This window comes from Dreissena polymorpha, chromosome 1 (assembly GCF_020536995.1).
Source record: "Dreissena polymorpha isolate Duluth1 chromosome 1, UMN_Dpol_1.0, whole genome shotgun sequence".
Lineage (NCBI taxonomy): Eukaryota > Metazoa > Mollusca > Bivalvia > Myida > Dreissenidae > Dreissena > Dreissena polymorpha.
The window spans coordinates 53,291,168-53,314,569 of record NC_068355.1 but is presented as its reverse complement, the minus strand read 5'-3'; the positions used below and the strand labels follow the sequence as shown (position 1 = coordinate 53,314,569).

At 34.6% G+C, this 23,402-nt stretch overlaps 1 protein-coding gene across 12 annotated transcripts in view; it reads left to right on the top strand.

Moving 5' to 3' along the window:
• Positions 1 to 23,402, top strand: part of LOC127881013 (nuclear hormone receptor E75-like) — a 165,319-nt gene that overhangs the window by 1,990 nt on the left and 139,927 nt on the right. For 9 of the 12 annotated variants that reach the window (XR_008049866.1, XR_008049869.1, XR_008049861.1 and 6 more), the window contains exon 1: positions 2,789 to 3,065. The exons of 2 other annotated variants lie outside the window; for them this stretch is intronic. Coding sequence is in view for 2 of the 10 variants with exons in the window: in XM_052428594.1 (XP_052284554.1) it covers positions 3,056 to 3,065 (10 nt within the window). In the remaining 8 variants the exon portion in view is untranslated. Of the gene's footprint in view, positions 1 to 2,788; positions 3,066 to 23,402 lie in introns of those variants that run through there. One more of the 12 variants, XM_052428632.1, reaches the window with a different exon arrangement.

Genomic DNA, 23,402 nt, shown 5'->3' with positions numbered 1-23,402 from the left:
AGTTTTCGGACACTCTAAGTTTTCGGACACCCAATTTTTTAGCAAAAATAATTATTTTTCGTGACTAAATGTTCGGACATTCGGGTTTTCGTCCATAATTAATGTCTCTTAATTTTTGGACAGTATATTTTACCGCGCTTTTGTACAGACTTCGGTCCTGTTTTCGCTGATCTTGTGACACTTCGATCATGGATTTTTACAACGGGATCATAAAACCTTGCAGATTCATGCCTGAGGGCAATGGGCCATTACATTCGCGTAATTTGGTAAATAATCATGTATACCGGTAGAAGTAATGGATTCACCCAACAGCATTTGAAACCATTTCGTCCTATTAGGAAGCAGAATGCTTTCTGTTTTTACGTTTTTGTTCATTTCAAGTTAGAGTAGGCACAGCTGTGAAGTTGTATTTATTATTTTAAACAGAAAAAGAAGAGTTTATCACAATAAAATCATTTATCAGTTATTTATTGCATTTATATCAATATGATTATAAGTTTTGGACATCTTAATTTTTGTCTCTAAATTTTCGGACACCGGTATTTTTTGAATATTTTCGTATCTAAATTTTCGGAATGTTTTTTATTTTTAAGTGTCCGAAAACTTAGAGTAATTACGGGTTTGATGTTTGATGCACTGTACTACACTATATATACACGGTGATAAGGCGATTACCACAACTATTCCGCTCACCGTCAAAATTGTATACTTCTGACAAGAGCACCGTATCCTTCTGACGAAAAGATACATGGCGGACGAAGAAATATCCGTTAAGTGGGTGACACAATGTTTTATTATAATACACTGTAAAATTATTGCCACTTACGAAGCACTCCATTGAATTTCTGAACCAATATGTCGTCTATTTAAAAGTTTACCAGTCGTGAAATATTTAGCATGAATTTGAAAAAGTGTTTACAAAAGGCCGTGTCGCGCTCGACACCATTCGTACTTGTGAGAAAAAATGTAATAATCAGATGATTGTCGATGTGTCAGACCTAATGTGACAGACTTAAATCAGTGTATATATATAAAGAATATGCCATACGAACCTGCTTGATTCAATATCTGTTAAAGGCCTAATTTTTTGGTGAAAACATGCATCACTTACATGAATATCGACGCACCGCGCAACACTGATTATATGCACCGTTTTATATTCCGTGTAACTGAAATTCGTGGCACCGCTAACTTCTGCACATGGTTGTAAATGATAAGCTAGAACAAGCCATCGTGGGCTAAATTTATTTGAGATAATCTTCCATTTATCAAAGTTACATGTCCGAGAATTGATCTTGAAAATGATGGCATGCATGCACCAAAAAAGGTTCACCAGGATCGATTGTCTTGCTTTCCAGTACGTGGAGGGCACATCTTGAAGTCTCATGTTTCAATTTATCTATATTGTTTCGGTAAAATACAATCATTATTGATAATTATTATTTATTGATTTCAGATTTATAATCCATAAAAAAATGTCCAGTTACTATTGTATAAGCAAATGTTGGTGTAAAACTAACCGAATGAAATAATAAATTTAGTTATGTTTAGAGTGTTGCATTGGTTACATTTACTGAAAAATGAATTTGGCCAAAACCAAAGATATATACCAAAGATGCTCTCGACTACTTATATCAGAAACAAAGGGGTTACAATTATAAAAAAAAATGTTTGAAACTGTCTAAAGAAGCTTGTGAGTGCATGTTTCCATAGATAAGACATTACAGCGCGGTCTGTTTTAACGAGATGTAAAGGGTTCGAATCATATATAGTTATTTCCGTCGAGTATAAAAAGAATCCAAGGTGAAAACCAAATATTTTCAAAGTACATTGTAATATTGCTTTGAAACCGTTTGTACACTTGTTTACCATCGTATGTCAAATTATGAAGCCATTATTTGACATTGTTTTAATATTTTGCTTTATATTTGTTAACATCTAGTATCATCTTCAGCACCGGGAGGAAAAAGTCTCCTTTTCTTGTTTTTTGGTTTGTTCAAACATAAATTTGAACGTCTCTTCTTTCTGAAAGAAAAAAATATCAGAATAAAGCGGTGCCAAAATATCATAAAGATGCGGTGCTTTTACGGACATTGTGGAGCAGTGTCCATATTTCTATAATGTCAGTGTTGAGCGGTGCATACTTGCTAACACGTGTACATGTAAAAATCACAGTTATATTCAATAAAGCATGCCATAATGTGTTGTAAATTGATTCTTCTACCATAAAATACCGTTTAACACAAAATATTTCATTTAAAATGTTTAAAATCTGCAAAAAATAGGATTTTTTTGCGTCATGAAAGTCACTTCTTTCACGACATTCTCAAATTGTTTTCACTATTTTGAAGTTAACAGCGACTCAATTTTGATGCGGTAAACGGCAATTAGATGTGAAGTATATACTTCGTTCGATGGAATATCATTTTATTATCAACTAACCTTCTTTTCTCGTTTTTTTCTTTCATTTCTGGACTCGCCAAAAGTTTACGGCCATGTTTTTGACAGAAGGATACGGTGCTCTTGTCAGAAGTATAAAATTTCGACGGTGAGCGGAAAAGTTGTGGTATTCGCCCTATCATCGTGATATAAATATGTAACGTAATTGTTACGTAAATAAAAAAATGTCTTCCTTTGTTAAAAAAGAAATCATTAAATACAAAGGGGAGTAACCGCGGGAAGTAAGCGCTGAAATATATTCATCAGTGGTAACCTTATCGGAACACCATACTGTTCAAAGGCCTTCTGTTTACGCCTATTCAATTTAATGAACATCATCATGCCACGAGCGCATTGCTTTTGAATTGGAGCTCCGAACAAATCAAATGAAAATGCGTAATAATTATTAACTAAAAGCTTGATGATATTTCCTTCAACATATTAAGTCGGCGTTTTGATTAAAATGGGTTTTCCAAACTTTCGATTCGAATGTTTATCAACCATAAAACTAACGACCTTGACATGATTACGGAATAGTTGCCCGGATGATGCTATGTTTCGATGTAGAAAAACGTGTGGTGTTGATGGACATATTTCTCTAAATTTACCCTCTTAAATGTTAAATGGTAAGTTTCAAAGTAGTTTTATTAAATCCTATCTTAAATGGAGATAAGTTTCATTCAGTAGTTGCACTAATCTATCGTAATTCATGCTCAAAATTCGTGAATTTGACTTGACTTTTTCAATTTCATAGACACAACTAAGACGTTTGATAGTTAAACAAATGACAAACCTTTAGCAAACCTTATCAAAAGAAAAAGGCTGCTCTATTGCAATTGAAGCTTACTTTATCTAGCGATGGAATTGGCATTTCCGCAGTTGTATCATGGACGAACCATCTTTCGAACCTCTTAATTTTTTGATATGTCAATGTGACTCAAATATAATATTGAAAATAGTGAGACATATTAATAAGTACTCTATTTGATAAATAACTTGTTTCTTCATGGCTGGCAACTTTAATTGCTATGTAAATCCTCTTTTGATAACATATTTTTGCAAGTTTCCAGCACATCCATAGCATGTAAAACTATCAATGCCGCTAAAACAACGAGTACCTGCTTTCGAACCCTTCAGTGTACACCATTAAAAATAAATAAGTCACATGTTTAGACCAAGGTCACGTGACATATTGAAGCAGCCAAAATATGTAAATTGTCAAGCAAAGTTGATAACAAAAATTAGACAATGTTTAAAAAGCATAAAGAAATACGATGAATTTTACGTGTTTAATGATAATTACACTTATTCTTACTGTTTTTGAAGCATTTTCGTCGATTTGCCGCTACGTATGAGTCGTCATAAACAAATGACATATACACACAAAAACGGTGACGTAGTACGCATGCGCGTATGCGAATAAAATGTAAACAAATGAAGGGTTCGAAAAGAGGTGAGGTTCGAGAAGAGGTACTTTCACGATATAAATGTGATTGGCTAGCACGTGATTGGCTAGCACCCATTTCCTTGCACCATTTTCTGAACTCTTGTTGCTTGTGTTGTTGTTCCTAAATCATACCAAGTGGTGCCTTAGAGTATATTTAAGTTTGTTTTGTCTGACTATTGGATTTAGTATGATGCAAAGTTTAAGTCAAATCCCAGTCACACCGAGGGAATTGTCTTGCAAACATGCAGAATGCGCAGTTTAAGTCCATATAAAGCATATATATATTTTTGCATGTCTCTTCTTGATAAAAATATTTTATATGATCTCCAACAACTGAGATCATTCCTCGACAACCTAACACAGTAAAGTAATCAAGGTATACAAACTTACAAAATCATTATGAATTTTGCTAAATTAGCATTCGATAAAGTACCCCACCAGCATATCTTATACCATCTAGAATTAATACAATGAAATTGATTCAAATGCTTTCTTCTGGATATCTGACTTCCGAACAAATAGAACTCATACTGTTTTCCTGGAGGGAACCATGTCAGACAAGGTACCTGTAACCTCTGGAATCCCAGGGCTCAAATTTAACTTTTTTTTTCTACTTGCCTCAAATTTCGAGCAGCTTTAATACCAACTCGCAAAATCAAAAACATTCTCGCAAATTTTGATGGAAACATAAAAAACCTTGGACATTAGTTTAGTACTATTTAAACAAAATAAAGTACTTTACATGTATACACATTTTATTTCTGCAACCATACAAAGATATCAGTTCCTTGGACCATAAGGGCCCACATCAGGTTGATTGACCATCTTCATCTACAGCAAGTTTTAGTCTTATTTTAAGTTATTTTTTCCAATAATTCAATGTTTTCATAGAGGGATTTAAAATCCGTTTTTTCTAACTAAACGGTTAACTTTGCTTTATCTTTTGTATTATGTATATTTTGTGTTATTTCCGTCTGTGGGAATAAAGTGACAAGTTATTTTTCGCTTTAATGAACATGTGTGAATAGTCGACTGTTTCACTTCCTTTGTACCAATACCATCGGCGTATCTGTCAGCGCCCTCACACTACTTTGGGGGAAGGGGTCCGCAACCCTTAGGAGGGGGAATTTTCACAGCGTTTCCCTTTTTGGGGGATTTTTTTACTTACTCTCTCATTATTACATTTGTACATGTTTGCACTAAATTCATTGCATTATTCATAATTTAGTATGTTTAAAAAAGATAAAATTGAAATAGAAGAGACACATCTTTCTATAAAAAAAAAAAAGATTTGATCGATTGAGGGCCCTGTCTGTTTATACCAGTCTACATACAAGGTGCGCGCTTACGCATAAGGGTACTTGGGCGTTCTTTAAATTGACATAAGATTTAGCGATCATGACGTCGAGCAGCATTATACCTACTCATTTCTTTTCACTATTTATTTACTCGCAAAAAAATACTAGTGGCTTAAAACTTAACTCGCAATCAGTATTTTTTACTCGCATTTTGCGAGTGTGCGAGTGTTAATTACGAGCCCTGGAATCCCACAGGGCACTGTCTTGGGGGCCCCATCTTATTTCTGATCTATATAAATGACTTAGCTGATTATATAAATTATACTGGTTAGCTACCTATTATTCGCCCGTACCTATTATTCGCCCACCCCCTTAAACCAGTCAATGTAACGCTTAATCACAATTTTCCTTGTCACACATTTACGGACGCTTGTTTCATTGACGTTGACAGCAGCAATTTGTTAAATGCCAGTGTTATAAATAGACAATTGCGATGTTTACAAATTTCATCGCAATGTAATGTGACCTTTTCGCGGGATATATTAATGAATGTAAAGCCGCTTGCCCAAACATAAAATATCACATTAACTGTAAATCTCATATTTTTTTTAATAAAGATCAAAATGATACACCAAAAAACCTTTTTATGTCCCCCACTATAGTAGTGGGGGACATTGTTTTTGCCCTGTCTGTTGGTTTGTTTGCGCCAACTTTAACATTTTGCAATTACTTTTGCTATATTGAAGATAGCAACTTCATATTTGGCATGCATGTGTATCTCATGAAGCTGCACAATTTGAGTGGTGAAAGTTCAAGGTCATCCTTCAAGGTCAGAGGTCAAATATATGTGGCCAAAATCGCTCATTTTATGAATACTTTTGCAATATTGAAGATAGCAACTTGATATTTGGCATGCATGTGTATCTCATGGAGCTGCACATTTTGAGTGGTGAAGGGTCAAGGTCATCTTTCAAGGTCAAACGTCATATTGGGGGACATTGTGTTTCACAAACACATCTGGTTTATTTTTGAAGATTAAACAAAATGATTACTGCAATTAAAGTCTAATGAATGTCTATATTATAACATGCTCTTTGTTCTTTTTTGCACTTGCCCAGGCGGACAACTAGATTATAAATTAGCTTGCCCGGACCCAACTTTTACTTGCCAGGGGCAATAGGACAACCGTTAATGTTGAGCCCTGAGTTAGTGTTTGTGTGTCGTATGAATAGACATCGCTGCAGAAATTTAATAACAACCATTAAACTAAATTAAGATTGACATCGTACATGCATGATATACATTCTGGCAAATTCGACTTTACAGACATTTTCGATTTCAGAATTAAATATCTGGCTTATTTCGCATTTTTCGACACATGTTCTTTTCAACTTTTATTTAAAATTATATTGCAATGTATGACCTTGTTAACACTCTAGAGGTCACATTTATTTTCCAATCATCATGAAACTTGGTCTGAAGATTTGTCCCAGTGATATCTTGGATGAGTTCGAAAATGGTTTTTGTTGCTTTAAAAACATGCCGATGATGGCCACCAGGGGCGGGGCATTTTTCCTTATATGGCTATATATGGCTTTAGTAAAAACCTTGTTAACACTCTAGAGGCCACATTTATTGTCCAATTTTCATGAAATTTGGTCAAAAGATTGGTCTCAATGATATCTTGGATGAGTTAGAAAATAAATATGTTTGCTTGAAAAAAATGGCTTCCAAGGGGCAGGGCAATTTTCCTTATATGGCTATAGTAAAATCTTGTTAACACTCTAGAGGCCACATTTAATGTCGGATCTTCATGAAACTTGGTCAGAAGATTCATCCCGATAATATCTTGGTTGAGCTCAAAAATGATGCCGGTTGGTTGAAAACATGGCTTCCAGGGGCCGGGCATTTTTCTTTATATGGCTATAGTAAAACCTTGTAATACTCTTAGAGGCCACAGCGATTTTTTTCATTCTTTATAAAGTACCAGTAAACGGCACTTTCCCAATTATGAAAAAACTACAAATTTCCCAATTGCTGGCCAAAAAATTCCCAATTTAAGGTAAAAAAACAAAAACATTTTTTAATTTTTTTTTGGAAAATGCACATTTTGTTAGTTTCCCTGTGCAGCTCTATAGTTTGAACCTAGGTAATTGTAATATTGACAGCTTGAAAACACTTTATATCAATTTTAAAGTATTTGGGAGCATAAAATCAAACACCAATTCTTAATTTGAGGGTTTCAGGGCTCGATTTTTCCCAATTTGAGGGTTTTCACGACTCAGTTTTTCCCCATTGGACCGGTACGGGTACTTTTCCCAATTGGACAAAAAAAATCGCTGGTATATCTGAATTGCTTGCAAAATATACATTTCAAAGAAATTGAAAAAAAATCCCATTTCTCGCTATAAATCCACTGTTTGGATTTTCTCCCTTGAAAAAGGATAGCTTTGTTTGATCAAAGATCTATAAATAAACATGTTTATTTATAGATCTTTATTGCAGTGATATTGGAAAACAAGTTACCTGGTACAAGTCCATTTAACACAAGCAGAAGATGACATATTGCGACATCAAATAAATGTATTTACGTTATTTTAACGTTAATATTAAGAAAAGTTTCATTTAAACTCTTATTTCTTACCAAATTTTCAATTTCTATAAATGTTTGGTAAATACTTCTGTGCAGTGGGAAATTACCTCCCTTTTATGGCCACATATACGGCCCTTGTACATACGCAAGCGCCTATTAAACAAATATTTTGTAGGTCCAGCTAAAATGACTCCGTGAAGGGGCGTGGGACCTGTTAATAAACTCTTAAGAACAACACACAACGCAGTGCTCCAGCTAGGCCTAAATCGAAGGGCGCCGCGCCCTGCCCTCCCGAACCTCCGCCCTGCCCCCCCCTCCCCCCCCCGAACCTCCGCCCTGCCCCCCCCTCCCCCTTCAAAAAAAAAAAAAAATTTTTTTTTTTTACATATGATAATTCCTAAATCTCTTATTACATTGTAATTAGTTTAATCCTCATTGTAGACATTATATTTGAATGGTTTAATAATAATGGAAATAATACAATTATTTATAACATATAAATGAACATGCAATAGAAAGCATTCCAGAAACACCCGCACGCTCTAACGTGCCCTTTTCACAAAATACTGCGCGGCGAAAGTGCCCTTTTCACAAAATACTGCGCGTCGAAAGTGCCCTTGTGACAAAAAAGCCCCCTGTCCTTTTCAAATCCTAGCTGGAGCACTGCAACGAACACCAATATTTTGTTTACATTCGCTTGTAGATGACAAACCCAGGATGTTATCAGTAAATTTTTTATAAAATAGTTAGTATAATTTAGAAAGTTATTTAATAAAACCCCGACATTTCGACCAAGAAGTACTCGCTTACCTGAGTACCAAGTACTCAGTGAGACTTCTTTTCAGTTTGTTTGCACTAGTTTTGATTTGAATTTCACAATTACAGACTGTGTAGGCATCAAATATTGTTATGAAATAAAAGATCAACTGGATTTTAGCAAAACCTTGTTTTTATTAGGTGGGCGGATAATTGGTACAGTTCCAAGCATTTTTTATGTAAATATAGGGGTGTTTTTAAAGTGACAGTTCTCTGTTACATTTTTAAGATTTTCATAAAAAAAGTAATACTAAAATTGATGTTGGTTGTAAATCATTATTTCTGCCAAGTTTCAGTAAAATCGATCTCATTAAACACTTGTAAGGTGGTAAAAAGCTCAAATATATGGGCGAAAATGGGTCGCTAACCAGACTCTAAGCACTCTAATACTTTTTGCAGATGATAGCATCATCTACAAAAATATCAACAACCTCTCCAATGCTGAACCTCCACCTAGATATTGAAGCTTCTGGTCAATTGGATGAAATTCCTCTCTGAAAAATGCAACATCCTATGATTACTAAAAAAGAAACTCCATAATCTTCTCATATAAAATACACATATCCTTGGAAAAGTAAATCGTGTCAAATATCTAGGTTTCACACTCCAAAGTAACCTCAAATGGAATAAACATATTAACTCAATCACTAATAATGCAAACCAGTCACTAGAATTTCTTCGCCGCTTTCATCAAAAGTTAAAGATCATGCTTACAAAGCAATCGTGAGGCTTAACTAGAATATTCCTCCAGTGTCTGGGATCCACATACAAAAGCTCAAATAAATCAACTGTACAAATGACAAAGACGTGCAGCGAGATTCGTAACAAACAGAAATCACAACACAAGCTCAGTAAACAGTTATTTTATGGATGCGCGGTGAACAGTTAAAACTGTTGTCCCAAGGTAAGGGGCTGACTTTGGAACTGTTGCCCGAAGCCGACAGACCGAGGGCAACAGTTCCAAATGTCAGCCCTAATACCGAGCGAGGGACAACAGTTTTGACTGTTCACCAAGCATCCATGTAATAACTGTTTTATTACCTAATCGAATTTTAAACATAGAAAAAAGAACAAATTATAGATTAAGATCACGTAACCACTTGTTTTTATTTCGGTAATACCGTCGCTTTACTTACAACATAAGTACATATAATACTTCGGACATTCGGACAAGGAATTGTAACGGAAAATACCGAATGATGATAACGTAATTACTAAAAAAAAAAAAAAAATGGGAAACACAGGGTTACTCAGCTGGAGGGGGCAAAAGTTCAAACTATTGACCGGTCAAAAGTTCAAACTATTGACTGGTCAACAGTTCGAAATATTCACCAGTAACAGTTTAAAACATCGCAACATTACTTTTTCAACGAGGAAATAGCTAAACATAATTATTATTATGCCCCCCTTCGAAGAAGAGGGGGTATATTGCTTTGCTCATGTCGGTCTGTCGGTCGGTCTGTCGGTCGGTCCGTCCACCAGGTGGTTGTCAGACGATAACTCAAGAACGCTTGGGCCTAGGATCATGAAACTTCATAGGTACATTGATCTTGACTCGCAGATGACCCCTATTGATTTTGAGGTCACTAGGTCAAAGGTCAAGGTCACGGTGACCAGAAATAGTAAAATGGTTTTTGAATAATAACTCAAGAACGCATACGCCTAGGATCATGAAACTTCATGGGTAGATTGATCATGACTTGCAGATGACCCCTATTGATTTTGAGGTCACTAGGTCAAAGGTCAAGGTCACGGTGACCCGAAATAGTAAAATGGTTTCCGGATGATAACTCAAGAACGCATACGCCTAGGATCATGAAACTTCATAGGTAGATTGATCATGGCTTGCAGATTACCCCTATTGATTTTGAGGTCACAAGGTCAAGGTAACGGTGACCCGAAATAGTAAAATGATTTTCGGATGATAACTCAAGAACGCTTTTGCCTAGGATCATGACACTTCATAGGTACATTGATTGTGACCCGCAGATGACCCCTATTAATTTTCAGGTCACTAGGTCAAAGGTCAAGGTCACAGTGACAAAAATCGTATTCACACAATGGCTGCCACTACAACGGACAGCCCATATGGGGGGCATGCATGTTTTACAAACAGCCCTTGTTTATATAAGGCATCAGGTAATAATAACTAATATGATAGACACCCTAAATAAGCCTACTCTTGAAACACTAAGAATTTTTTTAACTTTTTAACATGTTATATAAAATTATTACATTAAATCCACCACATAGTTACCATCACTCCTCCAGATAATCTCCTTGTTCCTGTCGACCACAGATCCAGACTTAACAGTAACAATTGTTTTAGTCACAAGCACATTTAAAAAACTTCTAAAAAATTCTCATTCTACCCAAGATCAGTAATGCAATGGAATTTACTACATCTCTGCATACATGAGGCAGCCACACTATGGGAACAGTAGAAGCTTTCAAAACCCTTACTCCTGTGGTTGTCATTGTCAATCTTATCCAATTGTAAACACTTACAATGTAAATGATTTTAAACTTTAAACTTAAACACCCAACTGAGCACCTTTTGCACAGTTTCTTCCCCCTTAACCAATAGGCGCCAGCACAAAATCTTTTATTTAGAAGAAGCGCTGTATCAAAATAAGAAGGACTCCCAAAGCCTTTGATAATCTTTGCTATGACGACTCTGGGAGTCAATATGCAACCCTTCATATATCAGTCATCCTTAGCCCTTGCAGTGGTGATCAATAATTTTGTTATAATTTAATTATTTATTATTCAAAATGATGTTTTCACTAATAAATATCATAGTCACACGCTAACCACCTGTGTTATACATGTAAATACGTAGTTTGTAATTCTACAATGTATTATCCATTGTTAATAGACTCATGGATTGAATGAATACCTACTACCTTTTTGATGCCCATCATTTAATTCAATTGTTATTTAACATTTTTGCAGAAAAATCAATTTCTTTTCTCCAGTGTCTGTCAGCTAGTAATTGACATATGCAACAAGTGTGCATAGCACTATTTGTGCATAGCAATATTTGTCATCTCACATTTCAAAATTATGGAACCTATTGTGTTTAACAATAATTAGATTCAGATCAATATATTATCAGTAAGTATGGACCGGCAAAGAGTTGCCGTCGCACATGTTAATACCTTTTGTCAAAACATCGCAGTCTACATAATACCGTAATTACTCTAAGTTTTCGGACATTAATAAATTTGTTTCATGTCCGAACATTTAGATACGAAAAATATTAAAAAATTACAGGTGTCTGAAAATTTAGAGACAAAAATTAAGGTGTCCAAAATTATCATTATATTAAAATTAAAGCAATAAATAAATGTACAATTATTTAATTGTGATTTACTCTTGCATGAAATGATATAGAACAAAAACATAAAACATTCTGCTTCTCAATAGGACGAAACTGTTTCAAATGCTGTTGGGTGAATCCATTGCTGTCTATTCATAGCATTTTGTAAACCAGATTACGCGAATGTAATGGTCCATTGCCCTCAGGCATGCATCTGCCAGGTTTCATGACCTTAATTCGGTTGTAAAAAAACATGATTGAGGTGTAAAAATATAAGCAAAAACAAGGCTGAAGTCTGTAAAATAGTGCTGTAAAATAAACTGTCTGAAAATTAAGAGACATTAATTAATATGGACGAAAACCCGTACGTTAGAGAAAATTAAGTCACGAAAAAAAATTACATTTGCTAAAAAAGAGGGTGTCTGAAAACTTATAGTACGGTTACAAGGTCTGTAGACTTTCTAATCATGTTTTTACAACATCCAAGACTTAATCCAATTTTGTCTGGATTTTCTGTCTAATCTGTCAACAGTGCAATAAGTGTTTTAATGCTAATGTATCTAAAAGACTAATGATTATGATACAGCGTATTTTATTTGAAATAAATTAAGAGCAAATATAAATTTCAAGCCATGCACGATTTTTTTTCCAAATTAACTACAAAATTTTTAATGGAAATTACAACCAACGTTCTTTATGCTACATTTTTGTATGCAGAAATCAATACATGCGCGCTTGTTTGAAGTTAACGTGACATACATTTACCACACAATTTTTCGCGCTCTTTTTATTGGGACACAGGACCAACATGATATACATGAGCTAATGTTGATTTAAAGCTATAATTTGTTAATGTCGCGTAAACATTAAAATGTATTAGTGTGTGTTGGATCAAAGATTTAATTATGCTCATTGAATTTTCTACAAAATATTAACAGTTGTGTAAGGAATTCAATTATGATTTGTTTAAACGCTTTACGTCTTGAAATAAATGTTTTGAAAATATCATGCATGAAATGTGCAATTTCCACAAGGATTACGTCCGTTTGCCATTATGAATCTCTTAAGTAACTAACCATGATTTTATATAGGAGGTGTACACCACACGGAAAGCAAACAATAAACCACTGAAATTATGGAATTACATTGACTGGGGGTTATGCATGACTGATTCACAACCGTTGGCATCTTCAGTGCCTTGGGACCATACTCTTGTGCTATTCGGCTAACAAGTTCTGTCCAGAGGCAATAAAGATTCTATTGGTAAGGGCATGCTGCGGCTTTTGCCTATGAAAAGGGCAAAGTGACGCTTCAGATCAGCGGCGTCGCACAGCGCCAAGCTTAAAAAGGGCATGGGGAAATCACAAGTCATTATGATGATAATGAGTATTATATTTTTCCAAATGATGTGTTCCTTTTTAGAAGATTAATATTGATTATTTTATTTAGAATATAAGCAGTGTTAAAGATTTAAATCTTTGTGCCCAAAATATTGATTTTTTTTTTTTTTTTTATTCCAAACAAATTTCACTAAATTGTTCTTGGTGTAAACCATTTTTGGAAATCAATAGAAACTTATTAAAAATCTAAATCTGTGTGAACAAATTGGAATATTCTATCAGCTTTCAACACGTAATTTAATTTACATACCATGCTGTTAACTTCCCTTTTCCCTCCTAAATCTATTTGAGGATTTGTAATTGACCAAATAGAAACAATCTACTAGCACATGAAGTTTTTGTTGTAGGGCCATCATTTTCTATGATCACTCTTGAATTAAAATCGATATTCCTCCAAATCCAACAAATATACTCTATTTCATGAACTTATAATTTACTTATTGATAATCAGCGGTAAGGGAATTTTTCCAGAAAAAAAGGAAGATAAGAAAACAAGCAAATCTGACCACAAACGGTTGCCAAAGTTCTATGGCTCAATTTATCCCTGTCAATGACTACATGTATCTTGTATTCAGAGAAGAAAGAGTTTTGACGATGCTGCGAAGCATCGTCTAAGTTATCATATCATGAAAAAATTCTTCACAATGGCATCCTATGTAAAAGACCGAGCCAGTCCGATTTAGATAGCTCGATTTTTCTAATCGGCATACCTCGCTGATTATCATTGATAAAGGTATAGGAAGCTCAGCTATAAATAGGACAGCATATTCTGGGAAAAGATTTAATAATAGTTTGAAAACGTTAATTTTAAATCAGTTATATTCAATCCATTATATGTTTATAGATCAATTAAACAACTATGCATTTTCTGTATTGTATTTGACATTTGTCGTGATTCAGTAAATAAATTGCCAATTAAAACGTGTATAATTAACTTGCAACGCGATCATGAGTGTAAAAAAAACGAATTATTTCGAACCTGCCTTTTGTAAACGTTGTAGCGACTATGGTATATAAAAAGCATAATAGCCGTATCATAATTGTGATACTCGCTCTTCTGCGTGTGTTCTCATTTTGCATATTTTATAAACTTTTTAAACATAAATTACAGAGCCACATCAGTGCACATACTATGTTTGACAATTCATTCGTTTGTTGGATATTGTTTGCTGTTTTAAACACATATTAGGTCATATCGCGGAGATTTAGTTAACCTTACCATGTGTTCATGGGCGAACTCACGTATTCAAGTGCTCTTACGACTATGTGCTCATACCCACTTTCGATCGGGAATCATCATGAAATTATTGCCGTACTTAACGAACAAACATGTCTAAGCTTATTGAATTAGAGAAAAAGAACAATAATCAAAGGAGAAAAAGTATATGTTCATGCACATGGGATTGTGAAATCACGTCCGTACACATAGCATCATTAACTTAGGAAAGGAAACAACGAAATATAAAGTTTGGTATGATATACATGTGAAATTAAAGAGCATGGTGTAATTAAAGAGCATGTCGAGTTTTGAATTTATATGCTGAAACGTAATGTTACAACCCACAAATGTTTTACTGTAACAGACAGTTTTTTAAGATAAGTGGTACAGTAAATACACGTCGAATACCTTTTTAAAGATATTTCTTGTTATATTTGATCGAGAATGTAAGCCGCCTCCCAGTTTCGCTGAAAGGATCAAGTTCCCCACAGGTACAACTTCCCCGTACCCCCAATGTTTTTTTCGTACCCTACATTTTTCGTACCAATTTTTTTTCGTACCCAATTTTTTTTTTCGTACCCAAATTTTTGCTCGTAACCAAATTTTTTTCGTACCCAAGCTTTTTCGTACCCAATTTTTTTTCCGTAACCAAATCTTATTACGTACTTAATTCTTATTGGCATAATTGTTGTTCCCAAAATTTTCGTACCCATTTTTTTCCTACCCAAAATTTTCATACCCACATACACAATTGTGGTGATGTAGATAAGCTTAAATAGATGCTTTTATATCAATCGTCTTCAAAAGCATTGTCACACGAGTACTGTCAGTACTTTGATTATGAATAGGATCATAGGTTGCATAGTGCTATATTTAAAAAAACAAACTTTTTTCTTGTGAATATTTGGTCCCTGGAAAGGGCCTTGTTGTCAATTTGATGTTGTGAAAATGTTATTATATTTTTCTGCGATTTTGTAAAGATGATGGCAAAAGAATGTTTAATACAACACTGTTGAACTTTCAATATTTATTCACACTCAGCGCCTTCACAATACTTTGGGGGAAGGGGTCCGCAGCCCTTAGGAGGGGGAATTGTTTGTAAATGGGGGAATATTTATAATGAGAAACAGCAACTGTGTTGAGCTGTTATAAACATATATTTCTATTTATGTGACTGTATATAGGACAGAAAGGTGGACTTTTACTCAATCTATTTAACAGTTATCTTACTTAAAAGTCCACCATTATGTCCTTTTTGTTCCTAAAACAAGCTAGCACTGTGTCCAGTTGCATGCAAAGTTTGTCTTAAACTTGTATTCATACACTGCAACTCCAATATATCGCGGTTGAAGGGGTCCAAAGATTGCGACCGTAATATAACCGGCATGGGATATAAATAGTCAGGTTATTCATGCATGATAATGTTTGCATTAGCATATTTTGGAAATCTCAAAACATGCTATTTACCTACCTTATTGAAGTATGTGTTATATCCATATGTTATTCATTGGTGTAACACAAAACATTAGTCCATGTAAGTATTTTCAAATGCGTATAATTAAATTTGTAATACGAAAACAATTGCCAAGTTTTATTGTTCAAAAAAGCATGCACAAATGAGACCCATGTACAAAATGACGTCATTCATGATCATGGAAAGCATGGCCTTTAATAGTAGTCCAACTGAGGGATTTTTACCTCTAAATCAAAAGCAAGTTGTTTACACTGTATCTTACGCGCAAAGATTGTTGAGATAGGTCAGTATTGACTTGTGACATTTACTGTTATAATTGTACACACCTTCATGTGTGGTGTGTTTCGGCAGTTAAATTTTCAAAGCAAATTCAAGAGAGAATAGCAACACCTGAAATGACATGTGATGTTTGACAAGTGGGGTTATTGTTTATCGCTGTACGCAGGTGTTAAAGTGATGTACAATCAAAGGAAACAATCTGGTCAAAACTGGATTATGAATGTCGGATTAAACAGAAAATTAAAGTGGGTGAAAAATAGAGTAAAATACTAGCTTGAAACTGATTTTATCTCAGCAAATTCTCAATTTAAAACATGTTATTATGGGATTATGCTACAAAATCGTAACCGTGATATACTGGAGTCCATTTTCAACTATAAATCAGCGATTTTGTTTTGTTTTTTTATTTTCTGAACGGGAAAAAAAATCAGTTCTGAGGGGAAAAAATATACTTTTCAGGTGGGCGAATACCGCCAAAATTCAGCGGCAGATTTTGTAGATTGAGGGCCCTGACACTGAGGACTGTAATAGCATATTTTCCAATGTCAATTACAAAAAATGTAGTGCTCACACCTTCTTTTACCCATGAAAAAACAAAAACTTGTTTTCACACCTTCATCTTCTGTTATCCATCATGTTGACAACAGCGCTAACAAATGCTTTCCAGGCAGTAGTGTACAAGCACAAACAAAGATATTTTTGCATATTTTATTCAAACATTTATTTTTTGTCCAAACAGTTTTACCCCATTCATACCGAACGTTCGCAATTTAAGTTGTTTCGACAACAGCCCATTTTTAGCCAGTAATACAGATAATAGGCTGTAGTATTCTGGTATATGGAAAGTTACTGGCAGCCAGGATAGCGTTGCATCAATATGTAACGATCAACAACTACTTAAATTGTAACGTTTGCAAGCTTTTAATGATCTGCAATTACGAATTGTTTTGTTTTTTAAAAAGGCAGTGTGTTTTTTTCACCATTTTGGGTCAGGGTGCCTTTGGATTAGGAAAACTCATAATGTTTTGACTTAAATTGGGACATTCGGGTTTTTTGGCTTACAAATAAGTTGATATTGAGAATAAAAGTGTTTTCAATATTACATGTACATGAACCAAGGTCTTACTAAAAGAGGTTGATTGTAGATAAACTAAATGTTGAGACTTACTTGTAAAAAAATATTAATTATACTTTTTTTTTTAGACATTCAATTGGAAAATTGTAGGTCCCATTTGGGAAAAAATACTTTTTTTCATTTGGGATTGGTTCCTTCTACAGCCCCATATTTGAATGAAAAAAAGCGTACTAAAATGAAGCGTTACAGAAGTCACTGTCATTTAATAATAACTTTTTAGAAACCAAGAATGTTTACACGAGATTTGGCAAGTTTATTTGTATGATTCTTTTTTTTAGCTTATCTATTTTTTGAAAAAAAAACTATGAGCTATTGTCATCACCTTGGGGTCGGCGTCAGTGTCGGCGTCCGGTTAAGTTTTGCGTTTAGGTCCATTTTTCTCATAAAGTATCAATGCTATTGCATTCAAACTTGGTACAGTTACTTACTATCATGAGGGGACTGGGTAGGCAAAGTTAGCTAACTCTGCAGGGTCTTCCCCAGGCCATTTAAGCGCCCCTTGCCGGGGCGTTTGAATTTCGAAATCAGAGTCCCCGGGGCGCTTGAAATTTTCCGATCAGTGTATTCTTCAGTAAACGAAAGTGGAGAATGTCCAAAAAAATCAAGGTTTCCCTATCAATGTATCAATATTCCCTGTTTTAAAGAGCACTCGGTACCTACTTTCACAAGTAATCGCCATAAACACCACATGGGGTAATGGATAATCCACTGATAAGAGAATAGCATGACGCGCGTATCGATTATTCTAGCCACATTACACGGTCATTTAAATGCTGACAAGGATGTATCTGGTAACTTTCCAGTCGTCAAACTGTGAAATTCATCGTCCAATCGGTTACGCGAATGCTTATGAGGGCGGGGTTAACTATCGACCATTATTTTTGATTGACGTCGGGCATGAAGAAAGAGTTTATCGCAGCTTGATTAGCAAGAAGTTGTACCATTTGAGTAATATAAAACCGGTAATTAGTACAGTACAGAACATTAAAGACGGTTTCGGGCATCATCATCACACCTTTATACTGTAAACAAGTGTTACCGATGACTCATAATTAATACGAGAAATTAATTGCAAGTGGTAAACAATTAATTATTATAGCGAGTAAGTTGTGCAAATGACTCCCAGTTACAATTATGTGATAACAATTAATTTAATTCCAGTACATGTATATTTCGACATGTCCATTTATAGAACTGATTCACCTCGTTTTTCTGACATTTATTCGACACGTGATGCGCTTTAACAAATTTTCGTTGAATTAATTACGCACACTTGTAAATGTTTCGTCCGATAATCGATAGTTAGAAGACTGATGATGGCAACCGGCCGTGATCCTCGTGGACATTGTGAATTTCATGCATAATTCCGTCAAAACAATTATTCGACTCGTAAAGTGTGTAAACAAATTATCGTTGAATTTATAACGCAACGGTTAATATTTGTTGAAATCTCAAATGGTAATAATAAAATTTGTAATCCCAAACCCATTACCGTAAGTCGATGTTAACGCGTTTTTAATTCGAAACACACTTCCGAATGTAAATGTTACCGCAACGTTAAATATTTTTGCTTCAAATTAGCAGTGCAAATTAATTTTGTGTCGAATCTTTTTCTCGATTTAAAAGAGCGCGAAAATTATGCAGCATGTACAACGTCGCGTCGACAAATGACGTGTATTGAGCGTTTTAACAAGCACACAACAGGTCAGGGGATTGACGCATATTCAGAGGCAATATTTCATCAAATCTATAAATAGTCACTTAAAAAATTGCAAGGTTTGTGTTAAAGAAATAACTGAAAGCTTTTATCGTAAATATTTACCAGAAAGAGATTGATAAAAACGGAATAAACGGGATTATCGGGTAATAAATAGAAACTTGAAAAATAGTAAGTACACAGTAATAGAGTCGGGTTGAAACGGATGTATTGGGGAATCGTTCGAGTCGGGATTTAACTATTTGTGCGGAAAAGTTTTAAAACAATTAAACAATATAAAAAAAATATATTTTTAAATGACTGGGGGATTTTTTTGAAGAGTCATAGCGCACCAAATGACGTCTTTTGATGCTGTTTTTTTTTTGTTATAACGCACCACAGAACGTGAATTGACACGTTGAATTAAAAAAATCAAAGCGCTGAAGGCACTGAAGATGTTCGCTATTGCATAATTTAACACGCAATTCATTTTTCAAAATCAATCGCAAGTTTGAAATGAACACACGCCATTCAACTTTAAAAAGTGTGTGTCATAGCGCACGGGTCGAGTTTTGTGTGCACTTTTTATCATCCTTTTTATTTCATAGAAATAACTAAGACAAAATAAAAACAGCATGCTTTTTTGGAAGTTCTGAAAGCAAAGAAAGTATGATGAAAATGGTAATGAGAACCTAATATAAAGAAAATTTGCAGTCACCATCATATTAAAGGAATATTTTTTCTAATATCAAATGACTATCTCACCAAGAATATAAATTCATAATGAAAGTTCCGTGTACAAAACTTTTGATTTTTGACACCATATACAAATTCAAAATATACAATAATCTTCGTATCTTGTATATGGAGGAATAAAAGTATATAAACATTGCTTTTTATGCTTTACTTGTTACCCGAGCAGTTCACACGGTGTCAACAACGCTAACATAAACATAGGTATAGAGCACTAATGCGCTTTTAGGCGAAGCTGTTTCAGTTTTCATCTTAGTGACTTTAACATAACGCCAACAGACACGCATGAATATTTTCGAATATTTAATAAGCTGATTCGAGATACAACCTCTGAATTTTTGCTACATCACTGCGTATGTGCTCAATTCAAAGGATGTAGCACTGTTCAGTGTAAGGAATTCCGGACTACTCTCTGTATGCTCAAACGACACAAATTGTGGCCCTGTTACAATTACGCGTTACAATCCATCTCGCAGAATTTCAATTTCGCCTCCAAGATGAGAAAACAATCATTAGCGAAATAGTATAGTGTCACGATAGGAGAAAATCGTTTAATTATCATACCACAATGTTTGCCGTACTTGGTCAGCACGTCTGGAAATCATTCCTTAATGCGTCGATAGGCTGCCATTATTAACAAGTTTGCTATTTTGAATTCAATTTTGTATCAAAAAGCATTGTTTTTAAATGTGGGATTTTCAATTCGCAATGAGATTTGTAATGACCCTCGTCATGCGAAAATGGGTCTTATTCCATATGCGCCCATCATATAAATAGCCCACTCAGCTATTCCTCCTTCTGGTAAGGAGAAACATAACATATTGAGTGATTTTAAAGCGAACAGCGTCGCCTATGGCCTGACTGCGCAAGAGCACATGTTGGGTTTAACAAACGCTTGCCGAAACGCATAAGACCCATTTTCGCATGACGGCGCTATTGACGTGTGATTTAAATGTGACGAAAGAAAACTGCGTTTAAATCAAATATAAACATACGATATATTTCGATAATGAAGAAAGATACTCATAACAAGGCATATGAGGACACATATGAAGTGCTCTCCCGTAGTATATTTTTTATTTACTCACACTAATGTGTGGTTTGACAATGCTAACACACATTTCATGCGGTGAATATGCAGCTTACAAGTGAAAAACACAACACAATAGTTTAACTTTTGTTTAATTGTATTCAATTATTTAGAAAAGTAAATTGCTAACTTTATTTCAAAGTCGGCGTATACGCCGACTACATTTTTAAAAGACATGTATTGTTATAAATATATTTAATATAATATATTTAGTTGTTTTCGGTTTTAGCGATTATAAAGCATTTTCGAGGTTGCCTATAGTATGCCTGAGTAATTGATGAACTCATATCCAACTGTCAATGTATTGAGAACTGTGAATATAAACAAGCTAACCCTTCTACTAAGCTTCTACTATTGCGTTGCTAGCACCCGTAAATACAAAAGATCGCCGCTATGTGTTGAGAACCAAGAACGCTTTCCAGAAATACCCGATGTAGTAGCTTCAACGAGGTTATGAAACAGGTCATTCGTATTATTATTATAAATTATTTGTTATATTCGGGTTAAGTGATTATGATTTTTTTAGTCTATCGTATCGCTGAAGTTATTGTTGAACTTATGTTCAACGTTTTATAAATTGAGAATATAAATAAGCGTCAACTTTTTCCCAAATCTCTCAATTTACGACCTGTACTATGTCATTGAGTTGTATGTGAGAGCGTAACCTATTGCGTTGTTATCGCCCGTAAACTTTCCTTTGTTTATCGACAGGCGCATCTATTAATAGCCTCATATCATGAATGCCAAAACACCCGCGAAAAAGAACCACGTGACCAAATAGGACGCTAAACGCAAATACCATGCGACTACGACTTTAATTATGTAAGAACGCTCCGCAATTCCTCTGAAGCCGGGGCCTTGTGATTGCTTTTACGTAAAGAATTGACCTCTAACTGAAGTAAGCAAAGGAAACGCAGCACCTAATTGACCCATTCCTTCTATGTGCGAAGGCAGATTGAATTTTACTAATGTATGGTTTGCCTATTATAACACACATTATAATGCGGTAAATATGCGACTAAAAGTAAAAAACACTATAATTAAACTTTTGTTTTTAATTAAGTTATTTAGAAACCAAAATTCCAAACCTTATTTCAAAACAGCAAGACTACATTTTTTAGAGAATATTCTTGTTATATTTAAATGTTTTTTAACAGTTTCAGCGATAATGAATCATTTTTATGTTGTCTATCGTATCCCGGTAATAATTGTTGAACTCGTGGTCAACGTGTTATTAATTGAGACCTGTGAATATAAACAGAACAGAACAGAATAGTTTATTTTTTGACTTAAGCATGTGAAGCTCATCGTCATTAACATACATATAAATAACAGCATGCGTTGAAGTACACACAAAAACACACATCATTTTAAAGAATAAATAATCTAAATAAACACGAAATAAACATAGTTCGTGAACATATTTCGTGAGAATGGTACATGGATGGGTTTAATACACAGTGGTCACACAATGTTATGCATATAGGTTTACAAATATAGGTATAATTACATATTTCTGACCTTATTTTTTTTTTAAATGTATTTGTATTTAACACTACATATATATGACATTTTCTCTTATTTTAAAGCATGTTAAACAATACATGGCTAGCTTTCTTAATACAGTTTTGTTTGAGCTATTAAGTAGTTTAATAAACTTGAACATATTTGGCCGGATTCTATAATAGTTCGGAATTAATGCATTCCTAACATCATTATAATAAGGACATTTAAGAACAAAGTGAAATTCATCCTCGATGTCATTAAGGTTACATAATATACATTTGCGTTGATCTCTGTGAATATAAACAAGCGTAACCTTATACTAGTGCGTAATTCTCACCCGGACTCCCCTTTGTTTATCGCCAGCCTCAGATTTATGAATGAGATGAGCGAAAATACTACGTCACGCAGACGCAGCAGAAAGTGGACTATTTTAATCATTCATAAACAATCTCCTCCGCGACACGTGCAATACGATCATTGTTTTTTTTATTCTTTTCTATAAAACACCATTCTAAACTATTGCATTTAACACGATATTAATATAATGTTTCCATTTGTGAATAAACATAATTGGAGAACTCAAACCTCTTGCATAAATTATACAACTCTTTCTTCGCGCGTAGTGTAAGCGGGAATTGGGCTAATCATACCCAGGCCGTATCGACCTGAATTTTACATCAAGCACATTAGACGGTCGCTTAAGCGACCATCTAAAAATCAACGTAGGGAGGGAACACCCCTCCCGAACCCACCCCCGGGGCGCCTGAACAAATTCCTGGGGAAGGCACTGCAGTCTGGCTTGCATTTTGACAGAATTATGTGCCCTTTTTATACTTAGAAAATTGAAAATATTGGTTAAGTTTTGTGTTTAGGTCCATTTTATTCCTTAAGTTTCAAAGCTATTACTTTCATACTTGCAACACTTACTAACTATC